The following is a 16,419-nucleotide window of genomic DNA, read 5'->3' on the forward strand; positions in this document are numbered from 1 at the left end:
AACATTATGCCGATTGGCGGCTAAATAATTAAAACTACGATAATACTATTGTGATTGTGTTCAGAGTACATTTTCCTTTGTTTGAATTATGAAATTTGAGAAATTTTAAAAATTGTCAAAACAGCTGTTCTACAAATAAAATATCGACATGTGATCTTTTGAATAAACTGCTCTACCTACCTACCTCACGCACGAGAAAGAGGTTACAAAGTAAATTTCTCAAGGATGAGGTGGACCCCCTGTTAATTTCTCAGGGAGGAGACTCATGCCAGTTAATAGAGCATATACACTCATACAGGGTATGGATTTGAAAAAAATCGGTCAAGTCATTTTTGGGAAAATCGTGATAAAAATTTAACAAAATTCATTCTTCTCAGGAATATCACAGAGCTCCTGTAATTTCCACAGAAATGAGACTCATGTCAGTCGATAGGGCTTATAAATAGCTATCTAGGGTATGAATTTGAAGGAAATCGTTAGAGCCGTTATCGAGAAAACCGTGAAAAACATGGTTTTTTAGCCATTATCTGCCATTTTAATTGAATTTTATTGAATTTCTTATTGTCGGATCCTCATGGTATAAGGACCTTGAATTAAAATTTCAAGTCAATAGGTTGATTGGGAATGGAGTTATCGTGTTCACAAATAATAATAATAGACATACACACACACACACACACACACACACAACACGATGAGGTGGACCCCCTGTTAATTTCTCAGGGAGGAGACTCATGCCAGTTAATAGAGCATATACACTCATACAGGGTATGGATTTGAAAAAAATCGGTCAAGTCATTTTTGGGAAAATCGTGATAAAAATTTAACAAAATTCATTCTTCTCAGGAATATCACAGAGCTCCTGTAATTTCCACAGAAATGAGACTCATGTCAGTCGATAGGGCTTATAAATAGCTATCTAGGGTATGAATTTGAAGGAAATCGTTAGAGCCGTTATCGAGAAAACCGTGAAAAACATGGTTTTTTAGCCATTATCTGCCATTTTAATTGAATTTTATTGAATTTCTTATTGTCGGATCCTCATGGTATAAGGACCTTGAATTAAAATTTCAAGTCAATAGGTTGATTGGGAATGGAGTTATCGTGTTCACAAATAATAATAATAGACATACACACACACACACACACACACAACACACACACACACACACACACACACACACACACACACACACACACAGACCAACACCCCAAAATCATGTTTTTAGACTCAGGGGACCTTGAAACCTATAGAAAACATGAAATTGGGGTACCTTAAATTTTTTGGAAAGCAATACTTCCCTTACCTATGGTAATAGGGCAAGGAAAGTAAAAACGCTAGCGAGCGGAATATACATATCGACTTGTCAGCTCTAGGCTATACAGTGTATTTGTGTTACATGGAGGTCGATGACGAGCGCGACCTCAACTGAAAGCTAAACATCGACCTTACCGTTCAGTAGGTACCCTAACGGTTGTAAGGGGGCCAAGCCACATGAGGCGTTCATCATACTAGTCGGTAGGGCGGAAAGCTCTCAGATTGGCTGATTGGGTTGGTGTTCGGGAATCAGCTGATAATCAGCCAATCGGAGAGCTTCCTGCTATGTGGCTTGGCCATAACGGATTGTAAACTCACCCTATAATTTCCCAGATCTGAAACAGCACAGGTGAGAACAGCTTCTTTGCCTATGGGAACTGTCACATTGCCTATGGGTCGGATGAATTCAGGGTTCGGTCCTTCGTTATCTGAAACAAACAATAATATGAAAATGATATATGGAATATGAAATGTTACAATGATGTTGAAATCTTCTAAACATATTAGAAGAAAAATGTCAATAATTGGAACTTGTTCAATTATCAATTCAATTATCACTCTCTTCTTCGTCTACAGATATCCTTCATCTCCTTCTCCTTGTTCTTTTTCTTCTTCTTCTTCTTCTTCTTCTTCTTCTTCTCCTTCATCTTCTCCTTCTTCTTATTCTCATTCTCCTTCTTCTTCTTTTCTTCTTCTTCTTTCCATCCTTCTTATTCTTCTTGTTCTTGTTCTTGTTTTTCTCTTCTTCTTCTTCTTCTTTTCTTCTTCTTCTTCTTCTTCTTCTTCTTCTTCTTCTTCTCTTCTTCTTTCTTCTTCTTCTTCTTCTTCTTCTTCTTCTTCTTTTCTTCTTCTTCTTCTTCTTCTTCTTCTTCTTCTTCTTCTTCTTCTTCTTCTTCTTCTTCTTCTTCTTCTTTTCATCCTATTTTCTTTCTCTTAGTAGCTGGATTTTTCAAAAAATAATAATTAAGATCTGCAAGTTTCTTACGCCGTATTCAAATTATTTCAAAGCAGCCGATTTGATTTCAATACGCTCATGAAAGAATGACATAAAATATAGTGTAAAAATCAGCCCAGCAAGTGCTGCCATCTAGTGGTAGAACTCGTAGACTGTCACTATTGGTGAACACTGTCGACCAATCAGAAAAAACTAGGGGCATGTCCTAGTAGGTGTCAAAATGTGAAAGTCGCTTGTGATTGGTCAGTCTTTTCAACGCTTAAAATGGCTGATATCATAAACGTAACAATGAAAAAGAGCAGTTTTGGAGAAGATTCCGAGCACGGGATCAAGCTCAATTCTAGACTTTAAACAGCTGGGAGTCAGAAACTTGGCTTTCCGAAACGGGGCGTAGTCGCAGTTTTTATGACACTCTTTATTTTCTCATTCATATAATTATTGAAAACGTGAACAGTAGACCTCGCGCTCAAAAAGTTACATTGACCTGGTGTTATGTTTTCTCAAAAATTAATGAATAATAATTCATCTATTTAAAATATCCAGAAAAAATCCTTGATAAACATAGAGCTTCCTATCCTATCGTACCGTGACGTATCGTGCCGGAATGTGAGTGTGAGCGCTGTTAACGGGTCTGGCTGCTGTCGATACGCCAATACAATCAACCCATCAGAGAACATTCTGTATTGTCGTGTTGGAGGAAAATCGGTGTGTTGAAATAATAAACAAAATATGCTACCATATTGCTGATTTCCTACAAACTTCATTTCTCACTTTTCATGATTTTAGAAAGCAATTTCTGTTCAATAATATTTGTTGCAATTTTGATCATCAAATTGAAAAAGATAAATGTGAAAAAAATGTTTTCAATCAAAAACTCCAAACTCCAAACTAGAGTTATGGCCTCAGCTTACGGAAAGACAAAGTTAGTAGACAATTCTGGCTACTAACGTTGATGGAAAGATAGCCTACATTTTCAAGATGTTCTATGTTTTTGAACGGGTTGTATTATAGTCCACTAGACAGCTGATTTATGATTAATAATGCCAGTCTGATTTTTACGGTAATATTGGCGTATGAGGGAGGCTTCTTTTTCCTTTTATATTATCCTTGAAACGCAAAATTTCCAAAAACCTTCTATATACGTCGACGCGCAATTTAAAAAGGAACATACCTGTCAAATTTCATGGAAATCTATTACTGCGTTTCGCCGTAAATGCGCAACATATAAACATATAAACTCCATATTCGAAATAATTGTTAGTTCATCAGTTCATTCTTTATTCATTCATACAATACGTAAATCTTCTAAATGATAGGGAGAGAATGAAGAATAAGGGAAACTTGTGCTATTCCTCTCCCAAAATATAGAAAAGATTACACATAGTCCGAATTAGGTTGATTCTTGTAGTTGTTCACTTCACAAAAAACTCAGTTCTCAAATATTTTCACAAAGTAGATTTTTTAATATTTAAATGCTTCAAAACCAAACATGGAAGAAAAATTTTACATTATTATCACTGAATATTATAGTATAGATTAAGAGATGAAAGTCATAGATTGTTCATTTCATTGCGGGAATGGATTACCATCAATATCCAACCCAATTATAAGAATGTTTAGCTCGGTCATGATAAGATGTAAATTTTCCTGATGGATGATAATATATAATTCGGATATAATTATTGATTGTCAACAAGGGGAACCAACAGAAAATTATCTATGGTCCGAAATAATAGCGTAATCAATAACTCAGAAGTGGGGATGTGAATCAGTTTCATGCATTGTTTACCAATTGTTCCTTCTCAATAATTACACGATCAGTAGGTAACAGTCTGTGGAAATGAAAAAGGACTAATTATAGAGGGAGAGGATATTATTGAAATGGAAAAATACTTAGGAATAATATTAAAACTAAACATTCTATTTCTATGAATGTTTTCAAGATTGGTAGTAATTTTTTTTTAATGAGATTTCATAGAGCCAACTAGATATTCTACTTATGATAGAAAAAGATAAGAGAAGAGTAATCATTAGATAGAGAGTGAATAGATGGTGCTTGTTTATTTCTGATTTCTGAAGTCTTTTCAAAGTTGTGAGTGCGTTTCAAGGTGATTACATTAGCAGTATTGCAAAAATTGCGCCGTCTAGACTGGTAATTGTAGTACTGTGTAAACAGAAACTAAAGTAGAGGCATAAAAACCGATCAACAACCATTCTATATAAAAAAACTATTCAGCGAATGTTGCGAACCGATAATGCAAATTCTATTTAAGGCCATTCCACACAGCACGTGGCGTGCGTGGCTGGACGCACGCCACGCCGGCCACTCTAGCCACATGCCAATTCACACCGCCACGACTGTTGCGATGCTATACCGGCTACGTTTCCCGTCAGTATGCAGGAAGATGTCAACTCCGACGGTCCCATGGTGTGAATATGGATTTTCTTGTGGCTTACCTTGGTTTGATGACTCGAGCAGCAGCAGTAGTAGTGATACTGAGCTGGTTTTATTGTATTTGGTGACAGCACGGGACCAGTGAGTACATCCAATCAATAAAAAAAGGAACACCTATGGCGAATTCCATCATTTAATGCGCGACCTTGAGGCTGACAATGATAGTATACATTCTATATGATAGTATACGTCTAGTTGATATGCCATATTTTTATCTCTTTTCTGATATCACTTGAAAATGGCATAAATGTCCGAAACATGTTGTGATAAAATATTTCAAAAAAAGGGTACTGAGTTGTTATTTTCTTTACATTTATATACGTCTAGTATACGTTCTGCGCATGCTCGGACCAAAACGTGGCCGGACACGTTTGAAAAGATCGCTCAGAGAGCGAACGGTAGCCACGCGTGGCTGCTATGTGAACTGCTTCATTTGATTAGCTGGGAAGCGATGTTTTAAATAGTAGCTAGCGTGCGTCCAGCCATGCACGCCACGTGCTGTGTGGAATGGCCTTTAGTCAGTAGCCAGTACAGAGTACAATATATTATGTATAATATGCAATTGTGGGCTGTGCATGTAGAATAAATTAGTCAAACACTTAGAACAATAAATTATTAGTTATGCAAAACTCATATTCATCACCATAAATGAATTCTATATTGAATTGTTTTTAGAAAAATACGAAACACAATTTCAGGTTTTTAAATTCCGGGATTGACGCTGAAAAATCCCGGGATTGTTACGTATCAAAAATGGACCGGAATCCCGGGATTCGGGATCCCGGGATTGACATCCCTAGAAGTGATAATGTGTCAATCATGTATTTCCTATCCCGTACATATACAAGCCAATTATTTTCTTCATAATATTATAAATTAATTGAATAATGATAATGATGACAATTTCTTTCTTTATCATATTCTACATATTCTTGGGGAAACTGCGGGAAATTCGCTGCTCGTAGAAGTTTTCTTGCTTTGGAAAAGTGTGACACCGTCTAGCAGATGGTAGATAATATATTGGCACCGTTTTCTGTCCCGAACATCTGCTGCGTTTTGTAAAGTATTCTTCGTGATAGAGAGTTCGGAAGATGTTAGAGGGAGTATGAGGTATCCAGTGGCTTTTTAAGGTCTTTTTATTGGGAGGGTATTTTGGGGTTTTGGGTGTGATATTGTGTGAAGGGGGTGGTCGATGTAATCTCAGAGAGCTTTTCTAGTACTATTACCACATCCTAAATGTGTAGTAATTAATTTTTAATAAATTCAAAAAGTTTTTATTATTTTGTTCTTGAGCAAGTAATCATATAAATAGGAGTCGCTATCCTAATCATAGATATAATACATTATTGATTAACAGTTAATCTATACTATAATAATAATAATAATAATAATAGAATTTTATTGTCATTCAACATAATAACAGTTATAGACAACGTCAAATCAGCTAGTCAATTATAGTCAGTCAACATAAACAACTTAGTCATAACATACAGACCTAACTTAACCACAACAGTAATATCATAAAATATGTATTATAACTATTAAAAACGTGGTTTAGGTTTCCCTAATCAGGTTTAAAATATTCTATTTCATAGAATAGGATCTCTTACGTCTAAAAATTCATTTACTGAATAAAATGGGTTTTTAATCAACCAACTATATACCTTATTCCTGAACACTTGGAATGGTGCATCTATTAGATCATGTGGCAATTTATTAAACATTTTCACTCCAATTAAAAAATAACTATTCTGTGACTTACCCAGTCTACAGAAAGGTGCATCGATATGTCTATTTCTCCTAGTATTATGAGAGTGTATATTACTTCTTAGATGATGTTTAGACAGGTTGTTTTTTGTGTATATGAGAACAGTAAATATGTAAAGGTTTATTATGGTCAATATTCTTGTTTCAACAAATAATGGTTTGCAGTGAGCCAATCTGTCAGAGTTTGTAATAATCCTGATAACTTTTTTCTGAATTAATAGAAGATCCTGCACGTGTGCGCTATTTCCCCAGAATAGAAGCCCATATGAAATAATACTCTGGAAGAACGCAAAATATGCAGACCTCACATATGACTTAGGGACGTAGTTCATCAAGTTTCTCAATAAGTAGACAACTCTGGACAGTTTAACACTGACATATCTGATATGTGGCTCCCATGTCAATTTGCCATCAACAAAAATACCCAAAAATTTTACACTACCAGTATCCAAATTGTTCTCCACAGGTGATTTTCTCAAACTAAAAAGATTTTCTTGGGTCTTACTCTCGTTTAGCAAAAAACCATTAGCTCTGAACCAAATTGAAACTTGTGATAAGGTGTTCTCAGCAACAGCTTGAAGGTCATTAAAGTATGTGCAAACATTGAAAAATGTTGCATCGTCCGCATACAGTATGGAATGGGTATTCACACAGAGTGGCAAATCATTTATCATTAAAATAAACAATAAAGGCCCCAAAACTGACCCCTGTGGCACGCTTTATTTCATTTGTCTGAGATTTTTCTTTGCCAATGCATACTATTTGTCTGCGGTCGCTAAGGAATGACTCGAAAATGTTCCCAACCTTTCTTTCAATAATCCCATAATAAACCAGCTTACTCAGAAGCACATCATGATCCACGCAATCGAATGCTCGACTGAGGTCACATAGGGTAGCCTGAGCATAATTTCTCTCTTCAAAAGCCCTAAGCACCTGCTTCATTATGTCATCAATTGCATGGATAGTTGATTTACCCTTTCTGAATCCAAACTGTGCATCTGAGAGTATATTATGTTCTTTTAAGTAATTACAGACTTGGCTATGGATAATAGATTCTAAGACTTTCGATAAAATCGGAGTGAGGGATATTGGACGGTAACTAGATGCACTATTTTTGTCTCCCTTTTTATAGATAGGAACTACTCTCGACAATTTTAGTACTCTTGGAAATACACCTTCAATCAAACACCTGTTTATGCAATAAGTAAGAGGAAACGCTAAACAATCAATAATATTTTTAAGCATATTACTAGAGAGACCATAGATATCCAAACTGTCTGAAGATTTCAAATTTTTAACTATATTCAAAATTGTTTCTTGGCTAACCTCCTTGAAGATGAGATTTTCCTGTCGAGTTTGATTGTTACCATACCGAGTTGAAAGCTCCATTGCCGTCTCACTAGGCCTTATAATACTATCACATATTTCACTAACAGATTGTATACAGAAATTATTAAATTCATCTGGAGATATTTTTATGGACTCCTTATGTTTACTGTTGGCAACAGAATTTATTATATTCCATGCTGCCTTACATTTATTGTTTGAAGATTGAATATTTAACAAGTTATGCTCTTTCTTAGCATTATTTACAGCGAACTTATAATTTCTTCTGGATGTCAAGAACCTAGATTTCAACTCATCTGTTCCATAAATTCTATACATATAGGAATGCAATTCTAATTCATTTTTCATAGCTGCAAGTTGAGTAGTATACCATGCATTATTATTTTTAACATTACGCACACGAGAATTGACTTTAGACTTATGCATAGGAATATTAGATTCGAATAGATTCAATACAACATTGAAAAATTTATCAAAGACTACATCAGCTGAGCAATGTTTATTATTATTGAGCAACCTTTTCCAGTCATAACTTTTGAGAGCATTTTTAAAATTGAGAAATTTATTTTTTGTCATTGGTCTTGTGATGACAAACTTGGGCTCTCCACACTCACTGCTTGGTAACATTGAGCTAGCTCTATTCATTTTCAACCAAACTGAGTCATGATCCGAAAAAGCAAAAGAAGTTACATCCGAGCAAATTATATTCCTATCTACATTTGTAAATATATTGTCAAGACAGGCATCCTTTCTAGTTGCCTTACAGAGCTCACTACAAAAAGAAACTAAATCTAATCTGCTACATTTATCCACCAATGCTTTATTAATATAAATTGCCACACCACCATGAATATGTTGTTTCCTGTTGAAGCTATTCAGAAGTTGGAAATCATCTAATTTATGGAAATGAATTTCGTCTTCCTGGCACCGGTGTTCATTCAAACATAGTACATCAAACATATTATCATTAGCAAACTCGTTCAAAACTACATGTTTCCCTCTGATACCCTGAATATTGAGATATCCCACTTTAAATTCTGCAGTATTTCGAGTATTATTACTTTTTTTCTGTACACCGACATCACCATGAGACAGAACGCTACCTCCAGCTTAAATATTCATTTTGAAAGATCCAGCTACATTATTTTCATCAAGTTCTAAACTAAGCTTTGGGTCTATCAATCTATCAGGGTTTGATTGATAGTTGTTGGGTCCACCTCTAAAAAAGAATCAAACTGGTATTGCACCGGACACGATTCACACATTTTACCCTGCTTAGAAGCAAGCTTATGTACTACATCAACAATTCTGTCACACACATATTTTTTCCCTAACGAGCTCAAGTGAAGGCCATGAGAGGTGTGAAACCTTCTACCTATGTTTGTAATGTTCACAAATGTCACATTCTTAAAATATTTACATACATTAAAGTTCTCTTTATTCGCCTTTTGGATTTCTTTATTAACGGCAGACCAGCTGGGTAGATCGTGTCTGTGTGGTACCGAGAAAACAATTACGTTTGCCGCTCGTCGATTCTGTAGGTCTCGCAGTTTCTGTCGAAGAGATACGTGAAATTCCTTCCTTTCGTTGCAGGCAATATCATTCGTACCTCCCAGAAACACAGTGACATCATTTTCGTCCAGCTCTCCAGATTCCACTGATATGTCCTTGAATTTAGCTCCGGGCTTAATCATACTACAGAACGTATGATTGTTGTCGTTAAAATTTTTGAAAACGTCTCTTCCTTGGCTATCCGAATAAAATCTCACATTCATCGACCTTGGTTTGATACGTTTTGGATGTGTTGAAGACCGACATTCCGGCGATTGAGGATAGATAGCTTGCTCAACATGTGTAATGGGCTGTGAATCAAAAATTTCCAGCACTGAAAATCTATTCTCTCCACAAATTGAGGGATTAGGAATTGAGGGAGGTAATCTCTTGGTATCATGTTCAGTACCGGTATTTTTCGGGCCTAGAGCTCTTGGAGTGGGAGAAGCAGGAAGTTTACTGACTCTATTTTTAATTATTGTAGGACGTTTTACAATGATGTGTGGTTGTTTCCCTGATGGAGATTTCAAAGGCCTATTATTTGAAGATACCTTAGCTTTTGCTTCCATCTCAATCCTATCCTCCCATCTACGCTGCCTTACTTCCATTAATTGAAGCTCTTTACATTCCAGTTTTTTGTGAAGTTCAGAACAATCCGAGCATGTCATTTTACTTTTGGTTTGAGTTGACATGTGAATGAAAGATTTTACTCTCACTGGGACACTGAGCTTATCTTTAGTTGCTTGACAACCCTCTTCCAATAAAACAATATCCTTTTCATTGTTTTCTTTTATTGAAGAGTTGTTCTGCGTCATTAATCTCGAATCATGACAATCAGCGTTCAATGATACAACAATTGCATCCTTTTTCAAGATCTCATTTTTGAGTTTGTCTCTACTTTCCAATAGATCCTTGACTTCTTCTCTTAATCTTCGAATTTCTTGATCAGTTTGTTCTTCCATATTCAGTGATTCCTCAAAACATTCGACTCTTCTTTGCTTTTCAACAACTAAATTATTTTTCAATTGAAGATTTTCTGTTGAAATCTCACTTAGAATTCCTCGAAGATCGTCATTTACCTTTAGAGAGGCATCTAGTCGATTCAGAGTATTGATAAGATGAGGGACAATGTCCACAATTGCATCTGTAGAATAATTGGAAGAGATGACACCCAATGCTCCATGCATCTCAAGAGCCAACTGCACAACCTCCTCATTCATCAATCCTTCACTCAGATGCATTCCGTCAACTTCGGACAATTTCAAAAGTTCAAGTCGACTTCTTCTTGTTAGAATTTTGTAAGAGTTCATGACTATATTCTACAGTCGTAATAACGATTATATTGATAAATAATGAATAATGGAAATGTGTAATTATTATTTGATGTTAGGAGAGGTCAGATAGGAATATTAAAGGAAGCGCCAAGAGAGCAAACATGGCTTGAATACAACATAGGAAGCTCCTGAGTACATAGGTATGCTGTTAATTGGATAAATAGATAGGAAGGATGAAGAGCCGAAACGGAATTCGAGCGATTACGGCTCACGTAAACAACTGATCAGCTGTGTTTTGATCGTGATAACAGCAGTCTGATAAACGGTCAGCCGGTCGAACTATCAGTGATAGGCCTACTACGTAGACTCAGCGAGATCGACAGCAGCAGTGACAAACTAAATAATGTCAGAGAGTACTCCGATTGAATTTTTGTAAACAGCAATGTGTAATGACAGGAAAGTACCGGTTGACAATATGGAGACTATTGTGCGGAGAGTACAGCGTGTGTAGTTCGAACTGTGTAGTTTATTACCACTTACGATTCTGTGAATTGGATATCCTTACCAGGTAACTGAGCACTTGTAAAAATCACTTGAACACTCACTATGCAAAATTCTCGACAGTAAATAAGTAAAATTTCCAAAAATTAGGCAGCCTAAAATTCAACTGACTTATTTGTGTAGCCCAGTGCTACCAACTATAATAAAGAAAAGAACTGGCTTCTACACGTACGGGATAGGAAAATCATGTTTGACACATCATCACGTCTGAACTACTGGACTGATTGACTTGAAGTTTTGCATATAGATTCTTAATTAACTGAGGATTTTCCTCAGAAATAAGCTGTTTTACGAGGAGAATTGAATATGTAAATTATTTTTTTACGCGCAGTTGTAGAAAAAAGTATTTTTCGCTCGTGATGTACACAACATTTTCCCTCCATCTACATTTTTTCATAGAAACTGCAAACCAAATCATTTTAATAACTTACGTTACTGGTGACAATGTTTTCTAACAACATAACCTAAAATCCTAAACCTAAAACCGGTCATCTGATTGGCACTGCCGATTGCACTATCTATCAACAAAAGTTGTAACAATTATCAGCTGGGCGGCTATCAAAAATGGCTGACTCCAGATCACGCGTTTCAGATTTGAATGTTGCAGATGAAAAATATTTGTTGGCTAGTATTTTGAATAGAATAAGATATTTAAAAATATGTAGGTCTATACATTTTTATCATCCACTAATATTTTGTAGGCTAATGACCTTTCTTCCATTATCAAGTTCTCCAGCTTCCATACTTATGCAGATGACCTTCAAATTTATTTAAGCTGTCCCATAACAAAAATAGATGGAACAGTTGGAATTATGAATCAAGATATCAATTCGATATTTGAATGGACAAAGAAAAATGGCCTTAAGCTTAATCCCATCAAAACACAACCCATTATAGTTGGATATTCCCGTCTCATAAACAATATTGACCTTTAATCGATTCACAAAATTAGTGTAGATGGTAATGACATTCCTTACTGTAGCTCAGTGAGAAATTTAGGAATAATTATTATGAATAATACTATTGACTGGTCATAACAAGTGAACAAAACATGTACAAAGGTATTTTCAGCGATGCGTTATTGAAGAAAATGCACGACATCCTCCCTAAAAACATTAAATTGTTATTGTTTCAATCTCTTATCTTCCCACATTCAATGTATTGTAATTCTGTTCTCAACAATATGCAAGTCACTATGAATTATGAACTACAGCGTTGCCAAAATTATTGTCTATGTTTCGGCTACTCTCTTCAACGTCATGAACATATCACCCCTGCCCACATTGCCAGTTCAACATTGAAGCTCCCCGATCAAAGACGTTTCCGAATAGTCAAGCTTGTTAGAGATATCTTGAAATACGGAAATCCGAACTATTTCAAAGATGATTTCAAATTTGTTTCTGGTGGTAGGAGGATAGATGCTTCACATACTAGAACCGGAGAAAGAACTTTAAGGATACCCAACCTACAAACCACTATTTTCACAAAATCATTTTTAATCAGTGCCTGTCGTTTATGGAATGCACTTTCTGTTTCTATAAGGCCCATCGAGAGCCAAGCGAGCATCATTCTGACTTTAAAAAAAAAAAAAAAAAACTTTTGGAACAAGTGACTGAAACTGTCCAGCCCTATAACGATGACATGACAACCATCCCTCACCCATCCCACCAATACAAACCTATAAACCTGTTATAGAAATTCAAATTCAAATCAAATTTATTCTCTTCAACACTTTACAAAATTTATGCATATTGCACAGCACAACATTAAATACAGTACTACTTCAACGTAACATGAAATTCATAAGCATAGCATAATAAAGACTATAGTAACAATAATAACAATTTGTTGTTCTGTACAAAATACAGAATATGACAGCAATGAGAAATACCCTTACATAGGCTATTGCCTGTGAGTAAGGGTGAATCTGGATTAAATGATTAAATGATTAAGATGAAACTTGTATGAGAACTTGACAGGTAAGGACAGTAAAGAAATAAAGAGATTTGAAATTTAGTTTATCTTATTGAAAAATATAATTGACCGGAGCTTGAGAACGTCCACTAGTTAGTAGCCTACTTGTTTCATCTAGAATAAGTTGGGTATAAAACTCTATAACCTATAAACTGAGCTAATGATATTTTCGGTTCCATCCCTACCTATTTCGTTTAGCCAAAGATTCACAATTTTTTTGTACACTACCAAAGATGCTGCATCAAATTCTCTGAGTTTGTTGGGAATATTCCTGAAAAGCATATGAACTATGTAATAAATGTTTGTGGATGAATATGTTTTGTTAATTCTAGGTGTTATTATTCCTGAAATTGTAGCTGTTCGGGTGGGATATGTGTGGGTATTTCTAATGAAAATATCAGTATGGTGCTTATACATATAAATTAGTGCATTTTTCACAAATAATTGCCTGATATCCAAAACATTGAAGTCTATATATAGGTCATGTGAGTTGGATCTACTGTCTCTCTTCAATGCTACTCTCAAAACAGCTTTCTGTGCTACTTTTAAAGGTTCCAAATTAGTTTTATAGCATCCACCCCATGAGATTATACCACCCTGTATTAGTGACTGAACGTATGCAAAATATATGTTCCTGAGTTCCTTCTGATTTAATATGTTATTGAGCTTGTAGAACAAGAATATAGCCTTACGAACTCTGTTTCTGATGTATGCAATATGTGCTGACCAATTGAGGTTGTCGTCGAACATTACGCCCAAGTACTTGTAGCACCTCACACGTTCTATCGACGGACAACCACAAGTGGAGCTTTGCAATCATTGCAAGAGTGTAACATTAAACATTGAGTTGTGTCTTCAACAGTGTTTCTCAATGAAATTTCCATGTATTTAGTTTTTTTCACATTCAGAGTTAATGTATTATGATCAAGCCATTTTTTCAACTTTGCAAGGTCACTCACAGCAGTTTCATACATCTTTTTTCTCGTGTCACCAGAAACCAGCAGGGCTGTATCATCGGCAAACAGGTACAGGCTTCCGGTTACATTCAGTTTAGGTAGATTGTTGATGTAAATTAGGAATAAAAGCGGCCCCAGAGTGCTTCCTTGTACCACACCATATTGGATGCTCTTCAAGTCGCTCTCTACTCCATTTATTTGCACCATCTGCTGTCTATTGGTCAAATATGATTCCAACCATTTATACGCTTTATCTTGTATTCCTATAAGATTAAGTTTTTTTAAAAGCCTGGGCCTATCCACCGTATCAAAGGCCTTTGCTAGGTCTAGAAACACAAGTAGATTTTTCTTATTTTGATTTAGTGACACGTTCAGTTCCTGGTTCAACTGGAATAATGCCTCAGATATAGATCTGCTGGTCCTGAATCCAAACTGTCGCTCAGAGAGAATGCCATTCTGTTCCACATATAATGTAAGTTGGTACTTGATAATTTTCTCTAATATTTTGGAAAAAACACTCAACATTGAAATAGGACGGAAGTTATTATGGTCCGACTTGATACCTCCCTTGTAGAGTGGAAATACCTTTGCCACTTTGAAAACGTCTGGGAAAATACCAGTGCTTATACTTAAATTATAAATATGCTTTAAAGGAGACAGAAACAGGTCGATATTTTCTTTTAAAAAACGAGCAGATATGCCATCATAGCCCGGGGCTGACATACCTCGAAGTTGTTGAATATTTGACAGGATAACCTCATCTGAAATGGTTTGAAAATTCAAAAGTTCTCTATCAGTTCTATAGTCCCTATCATCTGCTATTGGAGGTCCACTAATCTTGATTTGGTTGGCTAGTCTCTGGCCAATTGAAGAAAAATAGTTGTTAAAATCATTAGCAACCATTTTATGAACATCAGTATCAACCTGAATATTAACAAACTGCTCTATTGGGAATTGTTCTTTTTTTTATTCTTACCTGTTATTTCATTAACAGTACACCAAAATTGTTTTGGATCACCTTTGGAATTATTTATTTTTACTCTAAAATAGTTATTTTTTGTAATTTTGATCAGATTATTTAAATAATTCCTATAAGATTTGAATTGATTTTGCAGTATTGGATTAAAGGGTTGTTTCTTGGCAATCTTATGCAATCTATCTCTCTCTCTAATGGAACAGACTAAGCCCTGGGTTATCCATGGCTTAAGCTTTCTCAGTTTAGCATTCGTCTTAGCAAGAGGTTTTTTAGCTAAATTGTAACAATCCCTAATTATTTCAAAGAAATTGATTGCAGCTTGATTGGTATCTGACTGAGAAAGCACAGCGCCCCAGCCCCGGCGAGCTAACAGGTCCCGCAAACGATCACTCTCAATATGGAATTTAATATTATTATCTTCTTTATGTGAGTTGTTGTGACTGTAGTCAGTAATCTCCAATGCTACACCATAGTGATCGGTTACTGAAACCTGCAGCACACCAGCGCGAACCTCGCTGAAATTCCCCTGTCGAATAAAAATGTGGTCAAGGCAGGTTGAAGTACCAGTACGGCTGTCTACACGAGTAGGCTTATCAATGCAAGGAATAAATCCCGACTCATACATAGCATCCAAATACATCTCAGTTCTCGGATTGCTACTTAATATATCTATATTGATATCTCCGACTAAAATATAAGTTTTATTAGAAGAAAGATTTTCATAGTGTAATTTAAGATTATCAATGAAGGTATAAACATTACTATCATGAGTTCTGTAGGCAGCCAGAATATTGTATTGCTTATTTTTATAATTAAAGTTCAGTTCCAATGCTGTTACTCCTCCCAACACTATCTCCTTTCCGATAGCTGATAACGATTTGTTAGCAAAAATAATAACTCCGTCGTTACGATTCTGTTTTAAAGTTGTTTTGATCGTATCATAACCATCGAGTGAATATTCGTCGTCCTCATCCATCCATGTCTCAGTGAGGATGATTAAATCAAATCTACAATTCAATTCATTCAAACCCAATAGCAAACTATCAAAATTTAAGTTAAAACTACGTATGTTCAAGTGGAAAATTCTCAAGCTCTCGACCTCACTTTTAAATAAAGAATTGAAATTAATAAAACTATCATATTCAAAACAGTCTATCTCATTTAGAACATCTATCTCTCTCTCATGCCTGTTCATATTGTTTTCAAAAAATGTTACTAATCTGCTCCCCGCCCATCTTACTCCCGGTGCAAGAAAACAGGATATAATCATTAATGAGTACATACT

General features: G+C 35.5%; 1 protein-coding gene across 2 annotated transcripts in view; it reads right to left on the bottom strand.

Annotated features, from left to right (window-relative positions):
- Positions 1-16,419, bottom strand: part of LOC111060911 (lachesin-like) — a 328,507-nt gene that overhangs the window by 94,670 nt on the left and 217,418 nt on the right. For both annotated transcript variants that reach the window (XM_039435593.1, XM_039435592.1), the window contains one exon: positions 1,637-1,746. In XM_039435593.1, the coding sequence (XP_039291527.1) occupies positions 1,637-1,746 (110 nt within the window). The remainder of the gene's footprint in view (positions 1-1,636; positions 1,747-16,419) is intronic.

This window comes from Nilaparvata lugens, chromosome 9, assembly GCF_014356525.2.
Source record: "Nilaparvata lugens isolate BPH chromosome 9, ASM1435652v1, whole genome shotgun sequence".
Taxonomy (NCBI): Eukaryota; Metazoa; Arthropoda; class Insecta; order Hemiptera; family Delphacidae; genus Nilaparvata; species Nilaparvata lugens.